Source organism: Dendropsophus ebraccatus, chromosome 14 (genome assembly GCF_027789765.1).
Source record: "Dendropsophus ebraccatus isolate aDenEbr1 chromosome 14, aDenEbr1.pat, whole genome shotgun sequence".
Lineage (NCBI taxonomy): Eukaryota > Metazoa > Chordata > Amphibia > Anura > Hylidae > Dendropsophus > Dendropsophus ebraccatus.
Genome location: NC_091467.1, coordinates 53,497,654 through 53,525,136, shown reverse-complemented (window position 1 = coordinate 53,525,136; position 27,483 = coordinate 53,497,654). Strand labels below are relative to the sequence as shown.

Sequence of the window (27,483 nt, the reverse complement as noted above, 5' to 3'; positions counted from 1 at the left end):
CTGCGCGCTAGTTCCCGTCCCCGGCATGCAATGCGCTGGTGCTGACGTCAGCCGCACTCTGCCCAGTCCCCGCCGCCATTGGTGAGTGTGGAGCCTGTAACTCCCGGGCCAGGCCTGAACCGAGACACCGAGCGGGCCCCGGCTTCTGAGCGTGCGCGAACCTTCCCGACCGGGCCTGGAAGTGACACAGAGAGCCCGGCGCTCCCGGACCGAAGCCTGCACCGAGTGATCGCCTGCGGCCTGTACCCGCTGATCGGGCCCCGGCCTGTAGTGAGCCGCCCGTCCCCTCCCCCTCCGGACCGTGTGGATTCTCCGTATCCGCTCTTCATGAATGATGTCTGCCACAAGCGTGGACCCGCAGGTGAGCAGGATGTGCGGCGCCCGGAGCCCGCTCCACGCCGCGGCCTCCCTCCGTCCCGTACCCCGGCCCCCTCCCTCCATCCCGCCCCCAGCTCCCTCTCTGTAACCCTGAGAGCCGGGGATGCCGCCCGCCACAGTAGTCTCCCCATGCCCCGCATTGCCTCTAGGATCTCTGCTGGCTGTCAGGGAATAGGGAGGCGCCTTCTGGGCAGCACATCTGATGCTGATCCCGGCTGAGAGACTGTTCCAGAGGATCAGTACAGGTGCGATGCATCTATCTGCACGGGGCAGTGCTATTCCTTACAGCAAGCAGAGGTAGTGACCTGTGTATACCTGATCTACTTATGTTCTACAGACTTATGTATAACTGAGTTAGCGGAGCAGCAGATGTCATATTCAGTCTGTTCTTACTGGTACCTGCTCACTTTCTACAATAGTGTTCCCTAACCTTCCTCCATCAACAGCTACAACCCCCATCATACTCTGCAGAAGACAAGTGTATGCTCACATAGCACACTGTTACCCAACCTGCCACTATCCAACTACAACCCCCATCATACTCTGCAGAAGACATGTGTATGCTCACATAGCACACTGTTACCCAACCTGCCACTATCCAGACTACAACCCCCATCATACTCTGCAGAAGACAAGTGTATGCTCACATAGCACACTGTTACCCAACCTGCAACTATCCAACTACAACCCCCATCATACTCTGCAGAAGACAAGTGTATGCTCACATAGCACACTGTTACCCAACCTGCAACTATCCAACTACAACCCCCATCATACTCTGCAGAAGACAAGTGTATGCTCACATAGCACACTGTTACCCAACCTGCAACTATCCAACTACAACCCCCATCATACTCTGCAGAAGACAAGTGTATTCACACATAACACAGTGTTACCCAATCTGCAACTATCCACTTATAACTAGACTACACCCCCCATCATACTCTGCAGAAGACAAGTGTATGCTCACATAGCACACTGTTACCCAATCTGCAACTATCCAACTACAACCCCCATCATACTCTGCAGAAGACAAGTGTATGCTCACATAGCACACTGTTACCCAACCTGCAACTATCCAACTACAACCCCCATCATACTCTGCAGAAGACAAGTGTATGCTCACATAGCACACTGTTACCCAACCTGCAACTATCCAACTACAACCCCCATCATACTCTGCAGAAGACAAGTGTATTCACACATAACACAGTGTTACCCAATCTGCAACTATCCGGTTATTACTAGACTACACCCCCCATCATACTCTGCAGAAGACAAGTGTATGCTCACATAGCACACTGTTACCCAACCTACAACTATCCAGACTACAACCACCATCATTCTCTGCAGAAGACAAGTGTATGCTTACATACCACTATGTTACCAAACCTGCAGCTATCCAGTGATTACCAGACTACAACCCCCATCATTCTCTGCAGAAGACAAGTGTATACTCACATACCACTATGTTACCCAACCTGCAACTATCCAGACTACAACCCCCATTATTCTCTGCAGAAGACAAGTGTATGCACACATAGCACACTGTTACCAAACCTACAACTATCCAGACTACAACCCCAATCATACTCTGCAGAAGACAGCTGTATTCACACATAAGTGTTACCCAATCTGCAACTATCCGGTTATTACCAGACTACAACTCTCATAATTCTCTGCAGAAGACAAGTGTGTGCTCACATAGCACACTGTTACCCAACCTACAACTACCCAGACTACAACCCCCATCATACTCTGCAGAAGACAAGTGTATACTCACATAGCACACTGTTACCCAACCTACAACTACCCAGACTACAACCCCCATCATACTCTGCAGAAGACTAGTGTATACTCACATAGCACACTGTTACCCAACCTGCAACTATCCGGTTATTACCAGACTACAACCCTCATCATACTCTGCAGAAGACAAATGTATACTCACATAGCACACTGTTACCCAACCTACAACTATCCGGTTATTACCAGACTACAACTCCTATCATACTCTGCAGAAGACAAGTGTATGCACACATAGCACACTGTTACCCAACCTGAAACTATCCGGACTACAACTCTCATCATACTCTGCAGAAGACAAGTGTATGCTCACATACCACTATGTTACCCAACCTGCAACTATCCAGACTACAACTCCCATCATACCCTGCATTAGACAACTGTATTCACCCACAACACCGTGTTACCCAATCTGCAACTATCCGGTTATTACCAGACTACAACTCTCATCATTCTCTGCAGAAGACAAGTGTGAACTCACATAGCACACTGTTACCCAACCTGCAACTATCCGGTTATTACTAGACTACAACCCCCATCATACTCTGCAGAAGACAAGTGTATACTCACATAGCACACTGTTACCCAACCTGCAACTATCCAGACTACAACTCCTATCATGCATTGTTTCCAGCCTACACAACTCCCATTGTTACATTGTTTCCAGTCTAGACAATCCCCCTCTCTCTTGACCTTCTAGATGATTCCAATGTATCAGTCTGAGATCCACAATCACATCCACTTGTCACAAACCCTCAGCTCTGAGGAGTATTACATCCTTAGCTTTTCTTCACTTCCAGCAAGCAGAGATCTCGATAATGACTGTAAACTGAAACATAAGAATGTTGGAAAATTCTAGAATATTTTATTTCGGAGAAGTGGAGTAGCAGGTGACCTCTTGTATATACTATCCTTCAAGATCTCCATCCTATGGTCGCCTCCCTAATGTATCCATTTATAACACCTCTCCTACCACATAGCTATAGCAGGGCTGAGTTTGTCACCTGGTTCGGTTCCCCATGATGGCAGATAAATCATGGCTGTGATGGGAGTTGTAGTTATGCATCACCTGGAGACTTGCGGGTTCAGGATCACTGATCTAAGCCCATAGATGCTTCCAGGAATATGAATCAACCCCCTAAGCCTAGTCATATAGATTAATTCCCAGGAATACACAACGATCACCTATCCTTAGAACAGTCTGTTACTTGCTGTTCCCTCCACATATGGGAATGGGGGATCTGTAACTTTGTGGCATCGTAGATCTAGGTTGGTGGTTTCCAGGTTTCCTCGGCTATCCGCACCTTTCTAAATATATCTTTGTTTCGTTTCAAACCTTTCTGGTGTATGCAAAATCAGGTCTTAGCAAGGGACGGGGAACCTCCATCTCTCCAGCTGTTGCAGAACTACATTTCCCATCATTGTCCGGACAGCCAAAGCCATCTCTGTCTTACGTATTTCTGGACAATTTCAGGGGGGGGTGTTTGTCTTCTATTAGAACCTATAGAGGTTATACAGAGGAGGTGGCCTTGGCACCCTATGTGTCATTACAGTGATGAAATGGCCTATCGGCGTGCTTGACTATGGATGAAAGCCTGCCGCAAGTTTACTATGACGACACTTCCTGTTATATCTAATCACTATCCATATCAGTGCACATACATTATAAGTTCCAGGTAGGATGCCATTGTGGATAGTGATTCATTGATGACTGAACGTGTCACAACTCGGGAAAGGAAGTGTTGCCATAGGGAGGTAGCTGAAAGTATTGGGCTCTTTATGTTACATGCATGATGGGTTTTTAGAAGAGATACCCTTGTGGCGTGCTTAACTATGGCTAAAAGTGCGGTGATTGTTCCCTATGACAGAACTTCCTGGTACATCACTATCCATGCAGTTATTGATGTGAGCGGTGATTCAGATCCATGTGGTTTTGGTGCTAAAACAAAACTTGTTATGAATCAGTAATGTAGGTGTTGTCATAGGGATATAAGTGTAGTGCAGTGTCAGATTTCGGGTTGTAAATTATAAAGAAGATCATTGATTTTTGGAAGATGTGCTTCACTGCAGCTCAACGACTGATGTGAGTTCCCCATGGCAAAACTTCCTGGTACATCAAATTAGCATTCATATCAATAACCGTGCATATAATTCTCAGGTAGGATGTAGTCATTGATGTGGATAGTGATTCAGATCCATGCAAATTGAACTTGTTACAAATTAGAAAAGGGAGTGTTGTCATAGGGATGTAACTAAAATATACCTGCAGGCTTTAGGTTGTACATTGTGTGGATGATCTACATCAGCTCTTCTCAACCTTTTACTACTGGAGCCACACCTGACAGCAAATCTATACCTGGACCTAACAGAACCGGCCAAGATGCTGGGGTCTCGCCATCTGTGACGGACATCCATGCAAAAATAAAAACTATTGCTCCGTCTACCGTTCATTTGTCTTCTGATCTCTGTATAACATTAAAATAAATACAAAATTAGTCAATATTCCTAAACCAGCCAGGGAGCAGCTTATAGTTACTATTGTAAAGACTGCCTGCCCAGCTAGGGGGCGCCTCACTGGTGATTCCAGCCTCACAGATCTACATTATACAGAAATGATCATTGATTTTAGAAGAACTAACTTAGGGGGGTGCACTGATGCTAGTTCCCTATGACAGCACTTGCTGTTTCACCTAATCACTATTTATATTCATACACATGCTTATATTCCCAAGGTCCAGGATGTAGACAGTGATTTAGATCCACATGATTCAGTGGTGACACCAAACTTGTTACAAATCAGAAAAGGAAATGTTGTCATGGGATTGAAGCTGCAGGATTTGCATTGCATCTTTAACGGTTATCCCACAAAAAATATTTTTTTTCATCAGGATAGGTCACCAAATTCAGATGGATAGGGCATTGCCACTACTATATATGATTGCAGAGACCAGTGCAAATTAGGTTTCCTGTAAGATGTGTGGGGGCAAACAATGGGGGTATTAAAAGCCGTGCGAGAGAACAAAGTAAGCGTTACTATAAGCACTATTGGGTTCTAGATCAGAGAACTTTTTGGTCACCTGAATGGTTCCTATGGGCAGCTCCTCTTTGTGCACTTTGTGCCCTATTGTGTAGTGCAGGGCTGCACAGGAGAACATCACTGTCCACAGTAGAGGACCGCTAATATATGGATGTGGTCATGTATCTGTGTCTTACTTACATTTTCTTTCTTTTTCTTTAATTTAATGCTCATCTGGGACATGCAACAGAGACCAAAAGGACAGGACAGTAAAGGTAACTATTACTCTTCATCCTTCTCATCTAGACTCCAATACATAGAAGATCCAGACTCCAATCTAGTTTGCAAAACCTATTATAAGTTAGGGATAAGGTTAAAGGGGATAGCCAGTCTTACAGGTTTGATGGCCATCAATACTTCATAGTCAGTCTCCCAGCCTCTCCACTGATCATCGGTTTGCATCTGGTCTCTCCGCTATATTTACTGATCAGTCTATGAGCTATCAAAATTTATCATATGTGCAGGTTTGCTTTAAATCAGATTTGTCTTTATTTGGTGCCACTTACTTAGCTATATGCTGTTTAAAAGGCTTTTCCGGGTGTAGAGAAACATGTCCGCTTTCTTCCAGATACAGCGCCTCTCCTGTCCTCAGCTTGGCTGTGGGGTTTGCAACTCAGTTTCATCTAAATGAATAGAGCTGAGTTGTAATACCACTCACAACCTGAGCAGGGGGGGGGCTGCTGTTTTTAGAAGATAGTAGCTGTGTTCTAATCCCAAATAAGCCCTCACAGCCTCTGCTTAGACTCTATAAGGCCCCCTTTTGTCAGGTTAGTTTGCCAACTCAATTTCTCCCCAAAGTTTTTCCACTAGGGCGCTCAAACAATGATCTTATTTCAGTTCAAAATGGATCCTTGCACCAGAAGGACAGCGTCCATGACAACGACTTCGAGCAGTACCTGTCCGGGCAATCCAATCAGGTCAGTGTAATTCTATCGCTACCGGAATAGAGAAGGTTCTTTTCTTGCTTTTTGGGTACTTTCCTCAGTTGTGTTACATTGCAGTGTTTTTTCATTATGAAGTAAATCTGCAACTGTCTAATGGACCTTGTGTATTAATTCTTTATTGTTTTCAAGATCTCTTTGCTGTCAGTTTATGAGGTCCTACCTGGTTACGTCTAGGGGGTTAAACCCTGTACAGTCCTGATACTACTTACATTTATGATGTGGCTTACAGAGAACTAAAGATCATTAAAGGGTTACTTTAGCCAAATCTATAAATCTGGTGCAGGTAGGGGGAACATAATAAAGAATCTATACTTACCCATCCTTCCGCAGCATCACTAGCTCTCTTGACAGCCATCAGCCTCCTGTTTCTCCTCGGGTTCTTGCATTGTTCTTTCACTGATAGGCTGAGAGGGCATTTCTAAGCCGGGACATGACGTGGCAGGAGCTGCAAGAGGCCGGAAGCTTATAGAGCTGGTGGTGCTGCGGAGGAATAGGTAAGTATAGATCTGCACCAGATGTATAGATTCATCTTGAGTTCTTTATTACAGTAATGCCTTATTTACTGAAATATGATAAACCCTTTAAATGCATTAAATTACCCTATATGGGCTTGAATTGGAAGTAAAAGATTGCTACATGTGTCCAGCTGCTGCAAAACTACAGTTCCCATCATGCTTGAATAGCTACAGCTTTGGCTTTCCAGGCGTGATGAGAATTGTAGTTTTGCAACAGCAGGAAGAGCTGCAGATCTGATTGCCTATTCTTAGGATAGAACCTAGAGCAGTGTTCCCCATCCTGTGGCTCTCCAGCTCCCCATCCTGTGGCTCTCCAATGGTTGAGGTATTTTTACCTAAACCTATAGATTCCTCATTAACCCCCAGGAATACTGATGTTTATTAGCAATTGATGTGTTTTTCTGGTAAATGCCTTTTTAGCAGATACCATTAATGTGTGATTGGTTAGATCGTTGTCTCTTGTTATACATGTCAGTGAGTCTGCAGGGATTGGACGACGACCCCCACCCTAATATGTTGACTCCTTATCAGAAAAGACTATCCAGCTGTAGTTTTAGATAGATGTATAATCTCAGAGTTTTTCATGGTTTGGGATCTGAGCGCTTCATTAAGTTGCATAGTTTCTAATTTTCTTCACTTTGCTCTTACAGAGTAACAGCTACCCTTCCATGACCGACCCGTACCTCTCCAGCTATTATCCGCCATCTATCTTCCCATACTCCCTGAGTGAGGCGCCATGGTCAACTGGTGGGGATCCTCCCATCCCGTATCTTACCCCATATGGACAGCTCAGCAATGGAGACCATCACTTCATGCACGATGCAGTGTTTGGACAGCCAGGGGGTCTGGGGAATAACATCTACCAACATCGCTTCAACTTCTTCCCAGAAAACCCTGCATTTTCCGCTTGGGGCACCAGCGGCTCTCAGGGTCAGCAGACTCAGAACTCTGCCTATGGGGGCAGCTACAGCTACCCTCCTAGCTCCTTGGGTGGGACAATTGTGGATGGACAAACCGGGTTTCATAATGAGACTCTTAATAAAGCCCCCGGCATGAACAGCATTGAACAGGGCATGGTTGGCCTTAAGATAGGCAGCAACGTGACTGCATCAGCAGTAAAGACGGTGGGATCTGTGGTGAACAGTGTAGGAATGCCAAGTGCTCTGTCTGGCAATGGTGGCAACAGTATAAGCATGCCACCCTCCAAACCCACCTCATGGGCAGCCATAGCCAGCAAACCTGCCAAACCACAGCCTAAAACGAAAACTAAGCCAGTGACCATCATTGGTGGGGCGCTGCCTCCGCCACCCATCAAACATAACATGGACATCGGCACCTGGGACAATAAGGGTCCTGTCACTAAGCCCCCAATGCCTCCGCAGATCCCATCTCCTCAGTCCATCCCTCAGCCGCAACCCCAACAGCAGCTGCTGCAACCCATCCCGGCTCAACCCCCGCCCCTGTCCCAAGCCCCTTACCAAAACCCTCCAGCTCCACCGCAGCAGCAAGCCCCACAGAACCGCTGGGTTGCCCCCCGTAATAGGAACGCTGCCTATGGGCAAGGAGGGGGTCCTGACGGCAATCCCTTGGGTGGGGCTCAGCCTCACGCTGTCCCTGGTAGTGACTCCCATCCAGTGTTGGAGAAGCTTAAAGCCTCTCACAGCTACAACCCCAAGGACTTCGACTGGAACCTGAAAAACGGGCGCGTGTTCATCATCAAGAGTTACTCCGAGGACGATATTCACCGTTCCATCAAGTACTCTATCTGGTGTAGCACGGAGCATGGCAATAAGCGTCTGGACAGCGCTTTCCGCTCCATGAACGGCAAAGGCCCCGTCTACTTGCTCTTCAGCGTCAACGGCAGTGGACATTTCTGCGGTGTGGCCGAGATGCGGTCACCTGTCGATTATGGCACCAGCGCTGGTGTCTGGTCACAGGACAAGTGGAAGGGCAAGTTCGACGTCAAGTGGCTCTTTGTCAAGGACGTCCCTAACAACCAGCTGAGGCATATCCGTCTGGAGAACAACGACAATAAACCGGTCACAAACTCCCGAGACACGCAGGAGGTGCCCTTAGAAAAAGCAAAACTAGTGCTTAAAATCATTGCCACTTACAAGCACACGACCTCCATCTTTGATGACTTTTCTCATTATGAGAAGCGCCAGGAGGAGGAAGAGGTCGTGCGCAAGGTAATACGTTAGACTTAACCCTTCTCGCTGTCTGATTCCGCTAGTGGTATGAATGTGATGAGGGGAAGGGGCTGGATGGGTTTTGTCAGTCAGGTTTTTTTTGTGTAATGGAAAGTTCTTCAAATTCTCCAATTTCCATCTATTTGCAAGATCTCTGCACACTGTCATTGAATGGAAGCAGGCATTTACATATTTGTCATGATTACGTCCATTTGACACATCTGCTAGGCCTGTTATAGTGTACCTGGTAACAGGCTGCGTCAGATAGACGTGATCATGAGATGTTTCCAGCTGCTGGGGTTATAGAATGGTTAATTTCTTCCAGAAACGCTGCCACTCTCATGGGTGGTATTGCAGCTTAGATCCTTTGAACTGAACGGAGCCAAATTATAATACCACACACAACCTGGGGACAGTTGTGGTGATATATATGTATTTTTTTTAGAGGAAATTGGCTAATCTTTCTAATCCTGAGTTACTCCTTGAAGCAAGCGGAGATCGTGACACTGCTAGATAAATCTAACACCACCTGAAAGTTGAAGAATTTTGCATTATACATAAATTTGTCAGTTTTCCCCAAACTGTGGCTCACAATCTGTTGCAAAACTACAATTCCCAGCATGTTTGGAGTTGTAGTTCTGCAACAGCTCGTGTTCTTACGGGATGAGGAACACTACTTAAACAGTGAATGTCTATAGGGGCAGAGGTAAATTGATGGTCCCTGTCACTTGTAGCTCAGAGTTTAGTGTAAGTGGAATAAATCCTACTGCTAATTCAGTGTAAGAGGAGAACCTGCACAATTATACTGTGTTTGTGTGTCATACTATATTTGTTTCTGCTTTGCATACAGTGACGGAATAAAAGAAACCCATAGGTAACCAGCTTCGCTCAATGTTTTTCAGTGTGGTCTAGACCCACCCCTTTTTATCTGTGTGTATTAGCCTGTTCTGCAGCAAGCAGGGCCTATGGAACAGACCACTGTGCACTGATATGGGGTGGTGGTATTTGACTACATCCAATAAAATGTTTTTTGTTTTTTTTTCTTGTTTCTGACACAAAGTATAAGGCAACAATAAAACAAGACATTCAGCAATGCTTGCTGGCAGTGATGGGTAAATGAAGGTACAAATCCTCTTAAATCCTTCCTCTAGTGTACCCAACCTGTGGCTCTCAAGCTGAGGCAAAACAGCAGCACGTCAGCACTCTGCTGTCCAGGCACGATGGGGGATATGGATATGAACCCTGAGTTTTTATCCTTGGAGATCATACAATTACATCACATCTGACCAGATAAGACATTAATCCCCAAGCGCAGCATTCAGGGGCCGCATAATGACCTGGGATATGGTTGTGCGTGACTTTGAATGATTGGGCCACTTTTATGTAATGTAAATTCCAGAATATAAGATATTGGCTTTCCAGCTCATATGAAAACAGTGCTGGTTAGGGTATATGTGAGCGTGTAGCTGTAAACTTCTGAACACATGGTAATCACTGTGCTATTTCCTGAATCATGCTGGGTCAGATGGTTTCAGGTTGGGGGTGTCCTGCTGGGAGTTGTAGTTTTACAATAGCTGGAGGGCCACATGATGAAGACATCTGCTTTGGGGAGTTAAGGTGGGATATTGTGGCTGCATGCGCCTAGACTGAGTGGCTTTCCCTTACGGCTTTAGGCATTTTTGTAGTCAGGACAGATGGGTTCATGTTTGTATCATGAGGTTTTCCCCACCAATCCCTCCTAAGGCACCTGTAGATGCATTGTAGATGCAGCCTACTGCTTTTAGGTCCTTTAGATCCTTTTGGAAACACATTACTTTTCCTTGCGCTGAGCTATGTTTATTAATTCACACACATCATTTATTCTGCCAAACTGAATTGGTTGAATGTCTCCCCCTCCAACAACATGGACACTCAAGGAATTCCCCTACTTGTAGAAGGTAAGAAACTTTAGTAAGGTGGATGCTAGCTGGCCCATTGTAGGTTGGCGTAGGTTCTGCAGGGATCTGGAGAACTACAGGCTGCCAGAAGGATAGGAAGATGTAGTATACCTTATGGGTGTGTTCACATATACAGGGTCTGCAGCATATTTGAAGCTGCAGATTCTTTAATTTCAAATCTGCTGCAGATCCTGTACATGTGAAGGCACCCTATAGCAGTGATCCTCAACCTGTGGCTGCACAATGGGAATTGAACTTTGGTTGTTGAGCACTGCCATTCTAGATCAATTGCCGTGGACTTATTGGGCTAAGGATCGAGGGGGGTGCACTTTATTCCTAGTACAGCCCTCTTAGGTTAGGAGCCTCTGGAAAGAAGCCCCATAATCACCAGAATGGCTGACAGTGATTGTAGACAGACGATTCATGTTACAGAAGCAGGAAGAGGTTGGCTGAGTGCATAGCCCTGGTATACACTGGGAGATGCCAACATCATAGCAGGGTCATAGTAGAGAAAGTGTGTTGCAGTTGATCACATTTGAGCCTATCTTATAGGTTTACAGATTTAGTGTAAATAAAGCTATTTATTTTTTTTTCCTGTATATGGTCTGGTTCAGACAAGCATTGTGCAAGGCTCGCCCTGACTGTAGGTCTGATGAACTCTACTGAAAGCATCAAATATATCTCTGGCCCTTTCATTTCAGGCCTCAAGACCTTCAGTCGGGTGTTGACTAAGGGTCCATTTACACAGATTATTTGACAGATTATCTGCCAAAATATAAAGCCAAAGTCAGGAATGGTTTTGAAAAGAGGAGAAATCTCAGGCTTTCCTTTATGACCTGATCTCTGTTTATAGTCAGTTTCTAGCTTTGGCTCCAAAGCTTTGGCAGATAATCTGTCAGATAATCTTTCTGTGTAAATGGATTCTTAAAGGGAAACCCCCGCTATGCCATAAAAATTAAAATGCACAACAAGCATATAGGTGCTTTTGCCGATCCCCCACAGATTTGACACCTTACCTGCTTGTCTCCACTGCTCTTAGCCACAGATTTAAACTTTTACAAATGACACCGGCCAGGAAACTGCATCTCCTTTCATGCATTGCACCATAGAGCCAACTGCTGGGTACCCACCCCTTTCTTGTAGTATCTGCCCACCATTGGCTCAATGTACTTCTACTTTGCACAGTAAAAACAGTATCTACATAGATTAGTGAGAGAGAAAACAGTGGCCCATTTCCCCTATACTACTCGGGACCAGGTGATCACTGTGTGGTGCCTGGGGTTACAGAGGTGTGAGTGACAGCTTGGCTGGCAACACAAGAGACAGATTATGTGACCTTTGTCTCTAAAGGAAGGGGGAGGACACCCTGAAGCTGCTGAAAATACTCACTTCCTGGTCCAATCTGAGTCGGGATGCGTCCAGTTCATCTAATAGAAATCTATTACAAACATGATTAGAATATGAGTGGGGTTTGAACAGGGTTAAATCTTAACCAAAGTTCCCCTTTAAAACTCTGGTCGGAAAGCGGCCTTCAATAATCAAGAACTCTGCCTGCTGTCAGTGAAAGCAAATAGTTCTGTTTGCACATAGAGGCTGAACATCTGTTCTAGACCCATCCTGCACCTGTGTGAGTGGGCATAGGCTAGGGCAGATTTGCAGTCTTAATTTAAATGTGATGAATTAAGAGTATATTAAAAATTTTCATTTGTATTTGAGGTTGTCTTTTGGCCATGTTACGAGTATAATTCTTAGCCTAGGGCTTACTGGATTAATCACTTTTCCGTCAGTCCTGAGAAAGAAGGAACCTCAGGCGAGTGCCTATGACTACTGTGCAGCAACAGTGCCCTTCATACTTATGAGTGATGGTGTTGGCACTCACCTATATATATATCTGCAATACACCACATCACTCATGGATCGTAGTACCCCTTGAAGGTCGCTTTCACTATCCATTTCTGTCATTGGCTTCTAAACCTGCATCATATCACCTAATTGCACACACTAAAGGGTTAATACACCTGCAGCAGAATTGATTGCTTTCATGCAGGTTGTTTCTTCAACACATCTGCTGCATGGGAATATAACCTAATACGGCAAACCTTGAGGTGTTAATATTTGCAAATTATTTTACCCCTCTCTTAGCTTTCTCAGATTGTTTCTATTCTGTACGCCTTTCTGTTAGGAAACAATCAGTAAGTAGATGAATGGCAGAAGAAACCCATACACGGATAGCATATCAGGAGCTCTGTACAATCACACGGTTTGTATGAGTTCTCTAAGAGAGGAGGATTCTTTCTGTATATACATTGCCAGCAAGAATCGGCAATAATTTTACAGCCACCGATAGGTGAGGAAACAAAATGGATGATTTGGTGTCAATGGTATCTTTCAGGGATATAGTGGGATATTTTAGGGTGAAGGGACTGGTCAGTTCTTAATGGAAGCAGGAAAAAAGTGCAAGTATATCCTAGTGACGGTGACAAGAGCGGGGTAGTGATGTGTGAATGCTGGGGTGGGATCATGTGGTCCTGTGGGGTGTCCTGGTATGTAGTGGATGAGACCGACCAACAGGGTCCAAGTAAGGAAAACTGGGGACCCAAGGTTCATTGATGAAGAATAGCCCATCTGGTCTGATCCCACATAAGTGCTGCTGTAAAGCAAACTGCTGAAACACCCCCTGCTGGCTATGATAGAATGGGGTCAGATTACACAGGACATGGCAGCTTGTTGTGTATAAAGCCCCAAAGGCCACTCAGAGTACATGACTGTCCACCACTACTAGTGTCTACCATGGCCAACAGCAGTGGAGCATGGAGCAATAGAAGAAGGCACCTGGTTTGACGCTTGACTTTCTCCATCCTGTGGACGGCTGAATGCATCACCTAGCTGGAAAGGAGATAGCACCAGAATGCACTTTGGGAAGAAGATGATGACGTGGCAGTGTGATGGGCAATGTTCTGCTGGCATCATGTGGATGTTACTGTGACATGTACCACCTACCTAACTATTGTACACACCAAATCCTCCCCATGATGGCAGCAGATAATGTCCTGTGGGGCCACACTGCAGACTTCAGGAATGAGGAGCAGGACAAAGAGATTAAGGTGGTAACTCAGTCCTGATCAATTATCTGTGGGATCCATGGAGGCCGCACCTCAGTCCTGATCGATTATGTGATCTATGAAAGCTGCACCTCACACCTTATAGGAACTGCTGCTGATACCACAGAGGACATCACAGGTCTATGGGGTCGGGGCCTAGATGGGTCAGAAGAACATAAGGATGACTGCACAATATTAGCAGGGGTTCTAATGTTATGGCTGATCGGTTTATATACACATCAATATGTTATTTTATTCATATATATTTACAGCAGAGTGTATATACATATGCCTTGCCATGACGGTCCGTAGCACAGCGCAGCTGCTTCATTACAGTGCCACAAAGATTCAAACACTTTCCTCGCTCCCGGCATTATATTGATAAGTAATGCCGGGCGGGGAAAGACTCCATTACAGGACTTCCCTGTCCGTGGATTCCGTGTTTCACAGAACATGGGAATAAGCCTTTATCATCAGGATGTTACTCTTTTTTTTTTTTTATTCTATTACATAAAGTTCAGGAACAGACACTTCTCCTCCGCAGATTTCCGTTAAAGAGAAGGTAATGAAATGTGATCCCAATGCATCATGCTGGTACCCTCAGGCTAGGTGCCAAAGGTGTGACAGGTCTGTAGCTTATAGTATCTCCCTACTTATGGTGCCATAGGTTCTAGTTGATCCCTTCAATATGGGAATTTCTCATAATGTAGTTCCTTGGTTGGGCTGCCTTAACACAGATTTTTCTGGCAGATTTTTGAAGCCAAAGCCAGGAACAGACTATAAACAGAGAACATGTCAGAATGGAAAAACTGAGATTTCTTCTCTATTCAAATCCATTCCTGGTTTGGCTTCAAAAATCAGATAAATCTGCCTGTGTAAATGCACCATTAGTGTCCAGTACTGATGCAGTAAAAGACAAGCACCTAATAGTCTGGAAATACTGATAATCCAGTCTGGGATCAATAGTTCCATCCTGGATTACCAGACCTGTACCTACTACCCTGGCACACGTGGTGCTGGGCATGGCCTCTCTTTTGGGGGTTGATGTGTATGTAGACTGCTACATAGTCAAAGTGTCACAGAAGACGACGTAGTCTAGTATAATGTATGTGGGTGTATTAGGATGCTGGATTATGTGTAATTTTGCTGTATACAATCTGCCTATGTGAATATCTGTAGAACAACATGTATGAAGCTTATCCCTCCTCGAGGGGAGAGGACTGTGATGTTACTCTGCTGGAAGACTTGCTTAATCTGTCTTCTCCCCCTTTATTTGCATAGAATGGCAGTGGCATCAGAGAGAGGAACTGCTAGCAAAAGAGAGGGAGAAGACTTGTACGGAAGGTAAATTATCCAAGCTTGGAGCAGTGGTGGCACAGTGCGGTCTGGTGCCATATGTGCTGTAAAGAGGACGGTTACTGGTTCATTCCTTACATCTCACCTGCATTGCTTTCTCTAGTCTGATTCAAGTTTAAAAAGGGTTATCCAGGATTTTAAAGGAAAAAAAACCCCAAAAACACAGCTACTCTCTTTCAAAAACAGCACCACCTCTGTCCTCAGTCTGTGTGTGATCTTACAATTTACCATGCACTTCAGTAGAACTGAGCTACAAAACCCACACCCAAACTGAGGACAGGAGAGGCATGAAAGCTGCCATGTTTTTCTAAGTCTGAACAACCCCTTCAATGCTCTCCTCCGTAGATTTCCTGTATAAAGAAGGTAATAAAATGTGAGCCCTCTATCATTATATGTCCTTCCTTCTTAATGGAAGTCCTGCACAAAAGAAGTATCTGGGCAGATGGACAGAACGTAGTCAAAAAAATGACTCCGCCCTGCCCAAATAAGTCATTGGGGCTGTCAGCTTCACGTCAGCTTCTTTTGTTCATAGATTTCAGACCTGTAGCCCGATGTGGAGCTGAAGCTCAGCATTTATGTACTTGGAGTAAATCCCTGTCAGACTTATATGAGTGAGCACAGAATGATCTGGCAAAAATATACTTGTCTGATCCTTCCTACCCCCCGACATCATCTGTCAGTAGGCCACCATACACATTACACATACACATCAGCAGTCACCTAGCAGCAGTAAAGCCAACTGCATACTACAGATGGGACCTTAGAACTCCCAGCATCATCATTCATTATGGTGCTGTAAGCTGCATAAGAGTTAAAGCCGTAATACACTGCCCAATATTTCGAACATAGCAAAACATAGCCTATTACACGGCTCAAAAATCATGCGGCAGGGGCTGCACAGATGTTACTAGCGATGTCCGTGCAGCCCTTGCCTTAAATAATAGACTATGGGGGAGATTTATCACACATGGTGTGAGGTAAAACTGGCTCAGTTGCCCCTAGCAACCAATCAGATTCCACCTTTCATTTTCCAAAGAGTCTGTGAGAAATGAAAGCTGGAATCTGATTGGTTGCTAGGAGCAACTGAGCCAGTTTCACTTTACACCATGTGTGATAAATCTCCCCCAATATGCATACCTTTCAACACTCCCTGTGTTTTTCACGCTTCTGTCGGCTCTGTACAGCCACCACTGGAACTTCTGAGATGGTCTCTGAAGTGACAGGCCGCTTAGCCAATCACTGTCCGCGACACAGTCCTGTCCCACCTAGCAATTGGCTGAGCATCCTGTCATTTCAGAGACCAGCTCAGAAGTTCCAGCGAGGAGCTGGCAGAGGCCAGAAGCAAGAAGAACACCAGGGAGCATGGACAGGGATGTATAATGTTGTGGGTTTTTTGTACACATAAATCAGCTGCCGCCGCACATCACTGTTATGTGTTACGATGCACTCTGCAGACGATTTTTAGTCAGGATGAAACAACACGATCAGTCCATGTAACAGGGCCCTTAAAGGGGTTATCCAGCACTACAAAAACATTTTCTTTCTTTCACAGACATCCTCCCTCTTGCCTCCAGTTTGGGTGCAGGTTTGGAAACTTAGTTCCATTAAAGTGAATGGAGCTTAATTGCAAACCACACCTGAACTGGATACAAGAGTGGGGATGTCTGTGGGAGAGTGGTCATGTGTTTGTAGGGCTGGATAACCCCTTTAAAGTGATACTGTCACCCCCTCATTTCCTTGGTTAAGGGTGTCTCCCAGGCAGGGCTTCACAGCAGTTAGGCCCCATCTCCATCTCCCTGTTGCTGTGAAGCCCCGCCTATGTGACACTGTCCACCAATGCAGTAAAGCGATTTTACAGCTGAAAAAAAGACAGACACGTTTATATATATATATATATATATATATATATATATATATATATACACACACATACACACACGCGAAGAACGTCCTTCAGTGAAAAAATCCAAATGTTTATGTATATATATTGTATATATGTAAAATGTGCAGAATCAAAGCTTACAGTTGGTGTGGAGAACCGCATATAGAGTAAGGGGTATAACAATATCACTTTAAATCTTTGCGCTACTGTACTGACACAGCCATGTCAGTACAGTAGAGCTGAGATTTAGCATGCTGGGAGTTCCGGTGTCTAGTCCATAGTATACAGTCTGCACGGACCGTATATAATGGACGTGTGCAGCCTAAGAACCCTATTACACTGAAAGATTATCATATGAAAAATCATTTAAATATGCAGGCAACGATCAAACGACTAACGGAAATTCTTTTGTACGTCGTCGATCGCATCTTTTGTGCTGACCCTAAAATAAAATTAAAAATTGCTTCGACTAATAGGATCCTAAGAATCAGGCACTTATAACTTTTACAAGACTGAACGAATCACCGGCCAGTATATTAGATTCAGATCGGCCAGATCTCACTGCAGATTCTCTTGTCTTTAGTAAAGATGGAGACTCATTCCTTCCAGATCCTTACTTATTCACGGCTCTTCTCCTCTTTCCTTGTGTCTTTCAGGAACGCCAGACTCGAAGCAAACAGTAAGGACGTCACTTCAACTTTGACTAGAACTGATCTAAAAAAAAAAAAAATTTTAAAAACTAAAAAAAAAAAAATCCCAAAAGTAACTTTGAAACACGTTAAAAAAAAAAAAGAAACTGAATAGACTTTGTGGTGCCGCCTGTAGGCTTGGGACTGAGATGACTCTTTCAGTATCTGTACCTTTTAACGCGAGCTACAACGTAACTTCCACCCTTTCCTCCTCCTCAATTTCATTTTCTTTGTTTATCTGTTTTATTTTATTTTAATTTTTCTCGGCCAGTCCACTGTACCCCTGTATCATTATATACCTGTAGTTTATAAGTGTACTCTGCCACCCCACCCCCTCTGGCCAGATATCTGCTCCGCATTGCCCTGAAACAATAATGAAAGAGATTATTGTACGTCAAACTGCCCCTGTATGACGAAGGATTTTTTTTAAGGGTCATTTCAACCCTGTGGACCCTATAATCCCAATCAGTGCGACAATCCATGAAGTTAAGCCTAGCTCATAACAACCAATCAGGAAGCTGCTTTTTCAGCCCTTTACCTTTAAGGCTGTTGTGTGATTGGTTGTTATGGACAGCGCTGACATTTACCATTTGCAGCCCCCTTCGGTATCATCTGACCGTCTCCATCCATGTTGGCATTTTGTTTTGTGTATGAGAGCTATGCCACTATACCCACCTGCCCTTTTTGCCAAATTGCTTCATTTACTGCTTTGCACCATGCTGTTCCCCAACTTGTGGCTCTCCAGCTGTTACATCATGTCAGCTGCCAGGACATAATAATTAATAATAATTTTACAACCTAGAGACTGTTGGAGCATGATAGGAACTGTCACTTTAAAAGAAGGAGGCTGCCAGGGCATAATGAGAGTTCCAGACTTGCAAACCAAACCAAGTAGCAGTTTGCCAGGACATGATGGGAATATTTTTGCAACGGAAAGCCTGTTTGGGCATCTTGGGAGTTGTAGTTTTTCTAAGCCTGTCAGGGAATAAGGCGAGTTGTAGTTTTGCTATAGTTGGAGAGCCCCAGGTTGGGGAGCACTGCTTTACGACTTGCAGTACAGTATGGCTGTAAATGGCATGGGAGGAGGTTGTGTGTATGTGTGCAACTGTGATGTTATTGGGCAGCACAGTGTGTACATATATATATGTATGTATATATATATATATATATATATATATATATATATATATATATGTGTGTAGCCTGTTCCCTGTGGAGGGATCCATATCATGAGAATAAAGCAGCCTGCCCGTTCACTAGTGACCATTGCTATCCCTGTGTTGTCATTGCATCCTAGCGGCTCGATAGAATTGCATCTTCATGAATATTAGTAGTGACCCTGCACTTACGTACTGGGAGATTGCAAAAACTGTTCCCTGACGCCATGTTAGCATGCAGATTTCAACCTTTATGTGATTGACATATCAGTTTTATCCTATTGATCATGCATCTACATGTGGCATTGACCCCTATGTCTGTGATTTACACTCTCCTCTTTGCCCTCCTCTGGTCACAAATTATTTTGCAAAACGTGGTCTTTCCATTTCTGTGTTATATCATCCTCCTGTCCTGTTACATTATAACTTCATCATGCATGTGATTCCTGTTAAGACCAGCGTGTGTGTCTATTATTGATGTGGGGGGGAATGGGGGAAGAAACTCACGGAGTCCGTTCCAGTCTGTACTGGTCCCTGCTTTGAATCACACGTTCTCTTGCTCTGGATTAAACTTTGGAAACACAAAAACATATATAGATCCTTTGTGTAGAAAAGTTGCTCTGGTCATGTCGTTACCATTCTGTCCACTAGAGGGAGCTGGTTAGCAGCTTATTTGTTGGTAAATGGAGCTGAACATGGACGGTAAGTAAACTGCAGTATTTGCCGATAGGGTATAAAGAGATTTGCTACAATCAGAGGAATTTTCTTTTACATTGCATTTAGGCCCCTATTTGCCAATGGAGGCTAAAAGAGTGCCCGGCTACGCAGCAGTGCGTCATGTGACAGCAAATTGCAGAGAAATAGCAAAAAACTGACCTTGAGGTCAGTGGTGGCAAAGTCACATCCATCGAATAAGATGCAGTGCGATCTCCATGTCGATTGAATAATTCTAGCCCTATACATTTTACATATACGCCTCTGCTGAATGGATTAGCACAGTCCGCTCTGCTGTTCTTTACAGAGGCATCCATGTCATACAGCAGGGATCGGGAGCCATTGGCTTTCCAGCTGTTGCAAAATGACGATTGCCATTATGCCGGTAAAGCCTTGCCACACAGAGATAACTGGCTTCTGCCGCAGTGGGGGATGCTCATGGAATCTGATACTGCTATGTCTGTAAAAGGGGCTATCCAAGATAAGAAAAACAGCGCTACCACAATCATCAGGTTGTGTGTAGTCTTACAACTCCATTTATTTCCAGTGGATCTAAGCTTCACTATCATTGATGACAAGAGTTATCCTGGATAACCCCTTTAATTCTTTCCACATGCTGCAGAGAGTGGAGCAACACATAAGTGACCACAGAGACACATAGGCCTGCACTGGAGCTGCGTACAAAAATGATAGGATTGAAATCATCACTATTTAAAGTAAGCTGCAGATACATGAAATTGTATGCTATAAAGCAGTGTTCCCCACCTGTGGCTGCACTGACTTTGCAAAACTACAACTCCCATCATGGCTTGTCAGAGCATGCTGGAAATTGCAGTTTTGCACCAAGAAGTTGGTAATGTATAATCCTAATAAGCGAGAGGAAATGGAAGCCAGCCACTTTTCATTGGTTGATTGACTAGGGAGGCTGAGGGTTGTAGTCCCATGGCAAGTGAAGGTTCCTTACATAAAGATAGTGTTTCCTGGATTCTAGAACATCTGTATGTAAATGATTGGTGGGTCATACAGGTGTACGGTAATGGGAGCTCCTGGTGTGTATTACGTGCTGTGACATCTCTCTGACTATAGTACCATGGTTAACCCTTTGTGTGGCACATGTACTTGTTTTTCTTTTTCATCATCACCATCCTCACCCCGCCACATTTGGGAAACTCGTTCTTGCATGCACAGAGGGGTACCCCCACTCTTTGTCCTAAGGTGGGTCCAGGGGTTCAGTTTGACTCTGAATGTAGCCAATGAGCATCTTCTTTTTCCTTGCGTATGTTTTCTTTTTTTCTCTCCATCATGCGTTTTTTTCAGCCAGCCCCATGCACTGGCCACTCTGCTCTGCTTGTCTAGACTAATAAAGATTCAATAATGTCATCACTCTGCTGCTTCCTACTTTATTATATAGGGTGAATTGACAATAAACGTCGCCAAAATGAATATTGCTGGACGTCATTGTCACATACAAAACATATTGAATGATTTTGCTGATCCTGAGTTACATCCTGAGCTGCACTCACTATTCTGCTGGTGGGGTCACTATGTACATACATTACATTACTTATCCTGTACTGATCCCGAGTTACATCCTGTATTATCCTCCAGAGCTGTACTCACTATTCTGCTGGTGGGGTCACTGTTTACATATATTACATTACTGATCCTGAGTTACATCCTATATTATATTCATTATTCATACCCAATCTAACACTAAACCCCAATCCCAGGTGCAAACAAAAACATATATTATAAATACATAATGCACTATACAAATCAAACAATTGTCAGCCCCAAACAGAACCAAAGCCTAAGTTCAGTGCCTGAAAGCCCTATATTCCTTAATAGCTGCAAAACAAAAGACTAATGTGCCAGCATCAGCCCCATACCAGGAGAGGAGGTGCAGGCTAAGGCACCTTGAAGGTAGAGCCCCTTTAAAGACAAGAAGCCCTAGCAGCCCCCAGCCTCTTTTACTCCAGAGAACGTAGCTTTACCAGGTCTCCGAGTATGCCCCTAACCACCTCATCCACAGGGGGAGGATTTTCTGCTGTGTCGATACTAAACACCGTGCACTCCACGTGTGGTACCTGACCACTATGCTGACTAGGAAGAAAGTGCTCCGGTCCCAGCCACCAAAGTTTCTGAATGCTCCATAGGCCCATTCAGCATAGGAGAGACGTGCCAACCTGGGCCACCCGATGTAAGCGCCCACCCTGTTATACACCTGAATTAAAGGGAAAATAAATAAAAAGAATGCTCCATGCTTTCCAGCATGCTTCCACACTCCTCCCGGGGACATCCCCGATCCTCAGAGATTCAGATTGTCCCTCACATACAGTTTCCCATGAAAGCAGCAGCATGCCATGTCCCAAATCTTTAAAGGGTTCCTGATAGAATTAAATTGGTCCAAACCAACCTCCAGATCTCAGCTTTTGGAAATTGATTTACAGGACCCTCTTGTCAAAGAATTTCCTCAACAGAGTCCTGACCCCCGACATCCCCAAACTCCAGCCACGAATGACCTTTAGAACTGGGGTAACATAACCTGGAAGATGTCCATGTGGTGTGCAAAGATCCTTCACTTGCCCTCCTGGAAGAAAGGCTGAAACCATCTCCTACAGGAGAATATCCACAGAAGAGCCCTTTCCAGAGGTTTGGTAATTAACCAAGAACACCACAAGGTTGACCTACACAACCCCCTGTCTCCTCATATGGTAAGTAACCTCCGTCTTGACTAGGTTCAGTCTATCATGGGGCCTGGGGATGCACAGGGAAGATAAGAGCCATCCATCTGCTTAACTCCTTATGTATTGCTGTGTATAAGTGACCCAAAGTTAATTTACATGCTGCAACACAAAAAGGTTTAAAAGCAAGAAAAGGAGATCTTTGCTTCACTGCTCTAATAACCTCTGACCTCTGTTCTTTAGAGCTCCTGCAGAGGTCAGGGGTTATCAGTGCACTAGCCATGTCCTTCTCTTCTGCATTTAACCCTTTTTTGTGCTGCAGCATGTAAGTGAGGTTTTTGTTATTTACACACTGCAGTACATAAGAGGTTAAGCAGAAGGCAGTCTGCTCCTGCACCTATGTATTTAACCATAGGTTCCTAATGGGCCCTTATAGTTAAATACAGTGGCTCTCTGCTGTGCCTGTCACTCTTGTGACTGCCTCTGCCCACAAGAGATTTCATTTTTTGACCACATCACTGAGTATATATATACATATATATATACAGTGGTACCTTGGTTTAAGAGTAACTTGGTTTAAGAGCGTTTTGCAAGAAGAGCTCACAGTTTATCAAAATTGTGACTTGGTTTAAGAGCATTGCTTTGGTTTAAGAGCTCCTGGTATTGGGTGGGAGCGTGAGTGGGGGAGGGGCATGGCCTGCATAGCGGGGTCTGCAGCACAGTACTCTGACCCAGGAAGTCTCTCTCACCTTCCAATTTATAGCAGATCCACTTCAGGCTGGGGCTTGCATCAGGGGACATGACTGTGGGGGTAATCTCTTTATAGCTTTAACCCCTCTCTCCCCGGACAGAGAGTGCTGCTATTTTGTGTCCACATCTGCCCTGCTCATTCCTTCATGCTCTCTGCAGTCTCTATCAGTCCTTGTGTTTCCCATCCTCTCCATTCCTGCTATAATGTGCTTGCACTCACACTCAGCTATACACACTGCACTGCTGCTATAATGTGCTTGCACTCACACTCAGCTATACACACTGCTGCTATAATGTGCTTGCACTCACACTTAGCTATACACACTGCTGCTATAATGATTATAAAATTATTTTTGGGGTGTGGAACCAATTGTCTACATTTCAATGATTTCTTATGGGAAAATTTGCTTTGGTATAAGAGTGGATTTGGATTACAAGCACGGTCCCGGAACGAATTATGCTCGTAATCCAAGGCACCACTGTATATATATACATATATATATATATATATATATATATATATATATATATATATGTGGTGCGGGGTGGAGTTCCATTTTTTTTGCTATGGGGCCCTCTGAATCCTAGCTTTGCCCCTGCTGCTGAGGTTAGTGCTGGTCACTGTGCACCTTCTCTGGGGGCTCTAGAAGTATGGCATCTGGCATCCTCTTTAAATCCATTTGTGCTGTGAGCTGCGCATGTCAGCTCGCAGCTACATTATAGCAAGCCAGACAGGAGCCGTCTATTTCCTTCTACTGTGGGCTGCCATTAAGCAACTGTATATGTGTCGTGCAGGGAGACATTACACAGATATGTTATTGCAAATGGCAGCCCCTAGTGCAGAACATTACTGTTAATTTTACAAAAAAAAAAATTAAAGTCTATTTTAAAAAATATAATTAAATTAAATGGAACAAAAATAATAAAAAAGTGACATATTTCCTTTAAAACGAATGTACCATTAGTACATTCAATTTATGTTTTGCACATGGATAGCATAGCACCGGAACAGGGAAGCCAGTGCCGCGGTGCTTTTTTTGAACCACAGCCCGAATCCCACGTACTGTGCCGTGCAATTCCCAGGCACCGCCCAGGGGTGAAGCATTGGAGGCGGGCTGCCCCCCCCCCCCCCCCCCCCCCCCCCCCCCCAGTGGGAGGAAACTCCCACCCCTCCATGAAGTGGCTCAATTGATTCAAATGGGGCCATTTCAAAGACGACCAGTGATACTACTCACCTGAATTAGTGCTTTTAAACTTCTGCACTGCTTTTGTTAGTCATTTATTAAAAGTTATATTTTAGGGGTGAGGTTACTGCAATAATAGGGGTTTAGTGCCCTGGGCTTCGGCCCAAGGGTTTTTGCCCAAGGAAAGACAGTCATTGATACATTGGTCAAGAAGGGAACCAAAGCATTATAAAGGTCTTGTAGAACTCAGATGTTAAAGGGAACCTGTTACGCTGGGGACCGGTAAAAAAGCACCCTACCCCGTAATAAAGATTTTCATACCTCTTGGTCCTGGTAACGCTCTGGATGATAGTCACGTTGCTTTCCTGCTTCTTTTTCTTCAAACTAATTAAGCTAATGAGCATACGTGGTGTACTCTACTACTCGACCGGTGACGGGCTGTAATGTTACTAGTGACGCCACTTCTATTGGTTGGTGCAGTTGTACAGCTCAGCCAGTGATGGTAATGTCGTGATGCCAGTGCTAATCCAGTACACAGGTGTGATGTTGGTACCTGCTTTGTACAGTGGCTGGCTGTACTCCCCTGAAATGGTCGGTTACCTTCTGGGCTTTGATGGGTCCCTTGGGCTCTTGTCACGGTAGTCCTGAGTGGCAATCCACGCACCTGGACTATTGGTACCGCCACCCACAGAAATGGGAAAAATGACCCAAGGTGTGTAGCGGATGTGCCTAAGTGCTGGTGCTGAGGAAGAGATGACTAAGTCCCATTGAATAAATAGAACAGCTTTACTGAGCAGTCTCTGGATAATACAGAACACTTTAGCAGCAATAGATAATTTTTGTTCAGGTGAGTGTGGTGTCCCACTAGGGGTGTTACTATTATCCACACCCTTCGTAAAAGTCTGTACTTTTTGTAATCTTATTGCAGCTGAAGTGTTACTGGAGATGATCACTAGATGTCGCTGTGTTATATAACTGAAGTGTGGAAGCTGCACAGCTGAAGTGTCTCAAAGGGTTACTGTATTTGTGTATACCAGATTCTGTGAACCAGAAGGATCTTTACTTTCTTCTGTTCTATCCCTCTCCTATACACTCTTCTATTGCACTCTTTCCAACCAACCACAGCGCATCTCACACGCTGGTTAGGAAGTTAGTCCTTTGGGTGAGGTAGGAGTCTTAGTTGAGAAAGGATGCAGCTCAGATAGCTCTCCACAATGGTTTTGCCTGGGCCCTGGCCCCCTGCCAGGTCCCCCTAACCAGTCGTAGCCTTAGTGAGTACCCTGCATGGGTAGTACGCAGGACAGAGCCCGCTTACAAACTTCTTTCGTGAAGCACCAACACGTTGTGTGCATAAGGTGGTGTGAAGACTAGGAAAGGTCAATACACAGGCATAGATTCTTTTCTTCTTCTTCTTCTACAAATGTTCTTTTATGCACTCCAACCTCCCGGCAGAGCACATTGCTACTTGGGTTGAGATTTTCACGGCACTCTCCTCTCTACTATGCTACCTCAGTACAACCTTATCAACTCTACTACATCCTACTCAGCACTTATCCCGCAGATCTGGTGGTTCTATGTTCGTGTATTTATTGGAACTGTATCAAGTGTATCTCAAGATTCGTTGTATTACCTGCTTCACATTAACAAGTAGTAAACCAAGTCAACGTTATCAACTGAGTCTGTGATTATTCATTACCACCTGCACAGCACCTATACTGCAACCTTGGGACATCTCCCATTTCTGTGGGTGGCGGTTCCTACCACTATTCGGAAGGGTCATTACACTGCTCTGGCCACCTGTGACTATAACATCCCATGGGACCCGGCAGCAACCTGACAGGACACCGACCAGAGGGGAAAAAGGGTACAACCAGCCTCTGGCATCACGTGACAAAACCCTAAGGTCCGGTTGTATCTCGGCCATCCATCCATCTAGCAAGTGACCGGCTGTTCCACTGCTACAACATCATCCGGGGGCTCACCACAACGGGTCTCAACTGGGTCTGTGCTGCAGAGATAATTAAAAGTGCTGAATACAACAGAGGTAGTTGTAGCGGTGCTTGGAGAGTTTAGAGTACAGTGGACCAGTGTAGAGAAGAGGAGTTTGTCAAGGGAGTCCCAACCCAAAGTAGTACTGTGCTTTGCCAGAACTTGAGAAGAATACTTGAGACTTGAGAGTGAGAAGTTAACTTGTACCTGTGTTTAGACTTGTGTCTGACTACCTTCTGCCCTACAGTGTTGAGTTTTCTGTCCTAATAGGGTGATACAAGCCCCAGCTGTGGTTACCTGGGTGAAGCTAAGTGTCCAAGGGTGTCCCGGTGTCACCTGCACTGTGAGATGGAATACGTAGACCTTCCGGTATCTTTGTTCTATCCAGGCTAATTCCTCTTGTAGCTTTGACAGGAAATAAAAGGAGGTTGGGGTACACAAAGAGAGACACGGTATAGACTAGACAAAAAAAAAAAAGGGAGAGACAAAGGAATATAAAAGCATTCATATCTAAACGGAAAAGTATTACACTCACTGGTAGGAGCAGTATTCAGGAGAGTTCCGAAATTCAAGCCTATAGTATCAAATTTTGAAGAACTACTCAATATCCCGTCGGCATTCTATGGGTGCAGTAAAAAGGACCACCACTCTGCTATATGGCTAAGCCACAAGAGAGCATTAGGAGGAAATTCCATTCCTCCATTTGCTTCTGGCTTTAAATATAGATGACATGTCCATACCTCCCAACTTTTTGAACGGCCAAAGAGGGGACACTTGTGGTTCAAGGATGCAATCACACATACAGAATCTGCTGCAGATTGATGCATGCATTCAATTAAGACCCTATTACACATGGCGATCAGCTGGAACAAGCGAGTGCCGACCTGTCAGGTCAGCGCTTACTTGCTCCTCATTCCCTGCCTCCTACCGGCGCTATTACACAGCAAGCTGATAAATACAGGGGGGTCTGGGGGCGCTGCAGGAGGACTCCCTGCACGATCAAAAGCGGTTTGCTGCCACCACTAGTATTACACGGAGCGACAGCAGCAGATCATTCCTAGGCTGATCGTTGCCGTTTCAGCCTGGTCAAAGACATTGTGCATGTCGGCTGACCGTTGTCTTCTATTAAACA

General features: G+C 44.8%; 1 protein-coding gene across 2 annotated transcripts; it reads left to right on the top strand.

Moving 5' to 3' along the window:
* Window positions 1–17: 17 nt before the first annotated feature.
* YTHDF1 (YTH N6-methyladenosine RNA binding protein F1) lies at window positions 18–21,124 on the top strand. Of its 2 annotated transcripts, none has more exons than XM_069953392.1 (6): window positions 18–361; window positions 5,451–5,475; window positions 6,059–6,177; window positions 7,370–8,908; window positions 15,228–15,290; window positions 17,841–21,124. In XM_069953392.1, exons 1-5 carry the CDS (start codon window positions 332–334, stop codon window positions 15,258–15,260), a joined length of 1,746 nt encoding a protein of 581 aa, XP_069809493.1. In that variant the 5' UTR covers window positions 18–331; the 3' UTR covers window positions 15,261–15,290; window positions 17,841–21,124. The 2 variants fall into 2 exon arrangements, with proteins under 2 accessions (XP_069809493.1, XP_069809494.1); XM_069953393.1 differs by having other exon boundaries at window positions 19–361; window positions 6,098–6,177.
* Window positions 21,125–27,483: the final 6,359 nt, after the last annotated feature.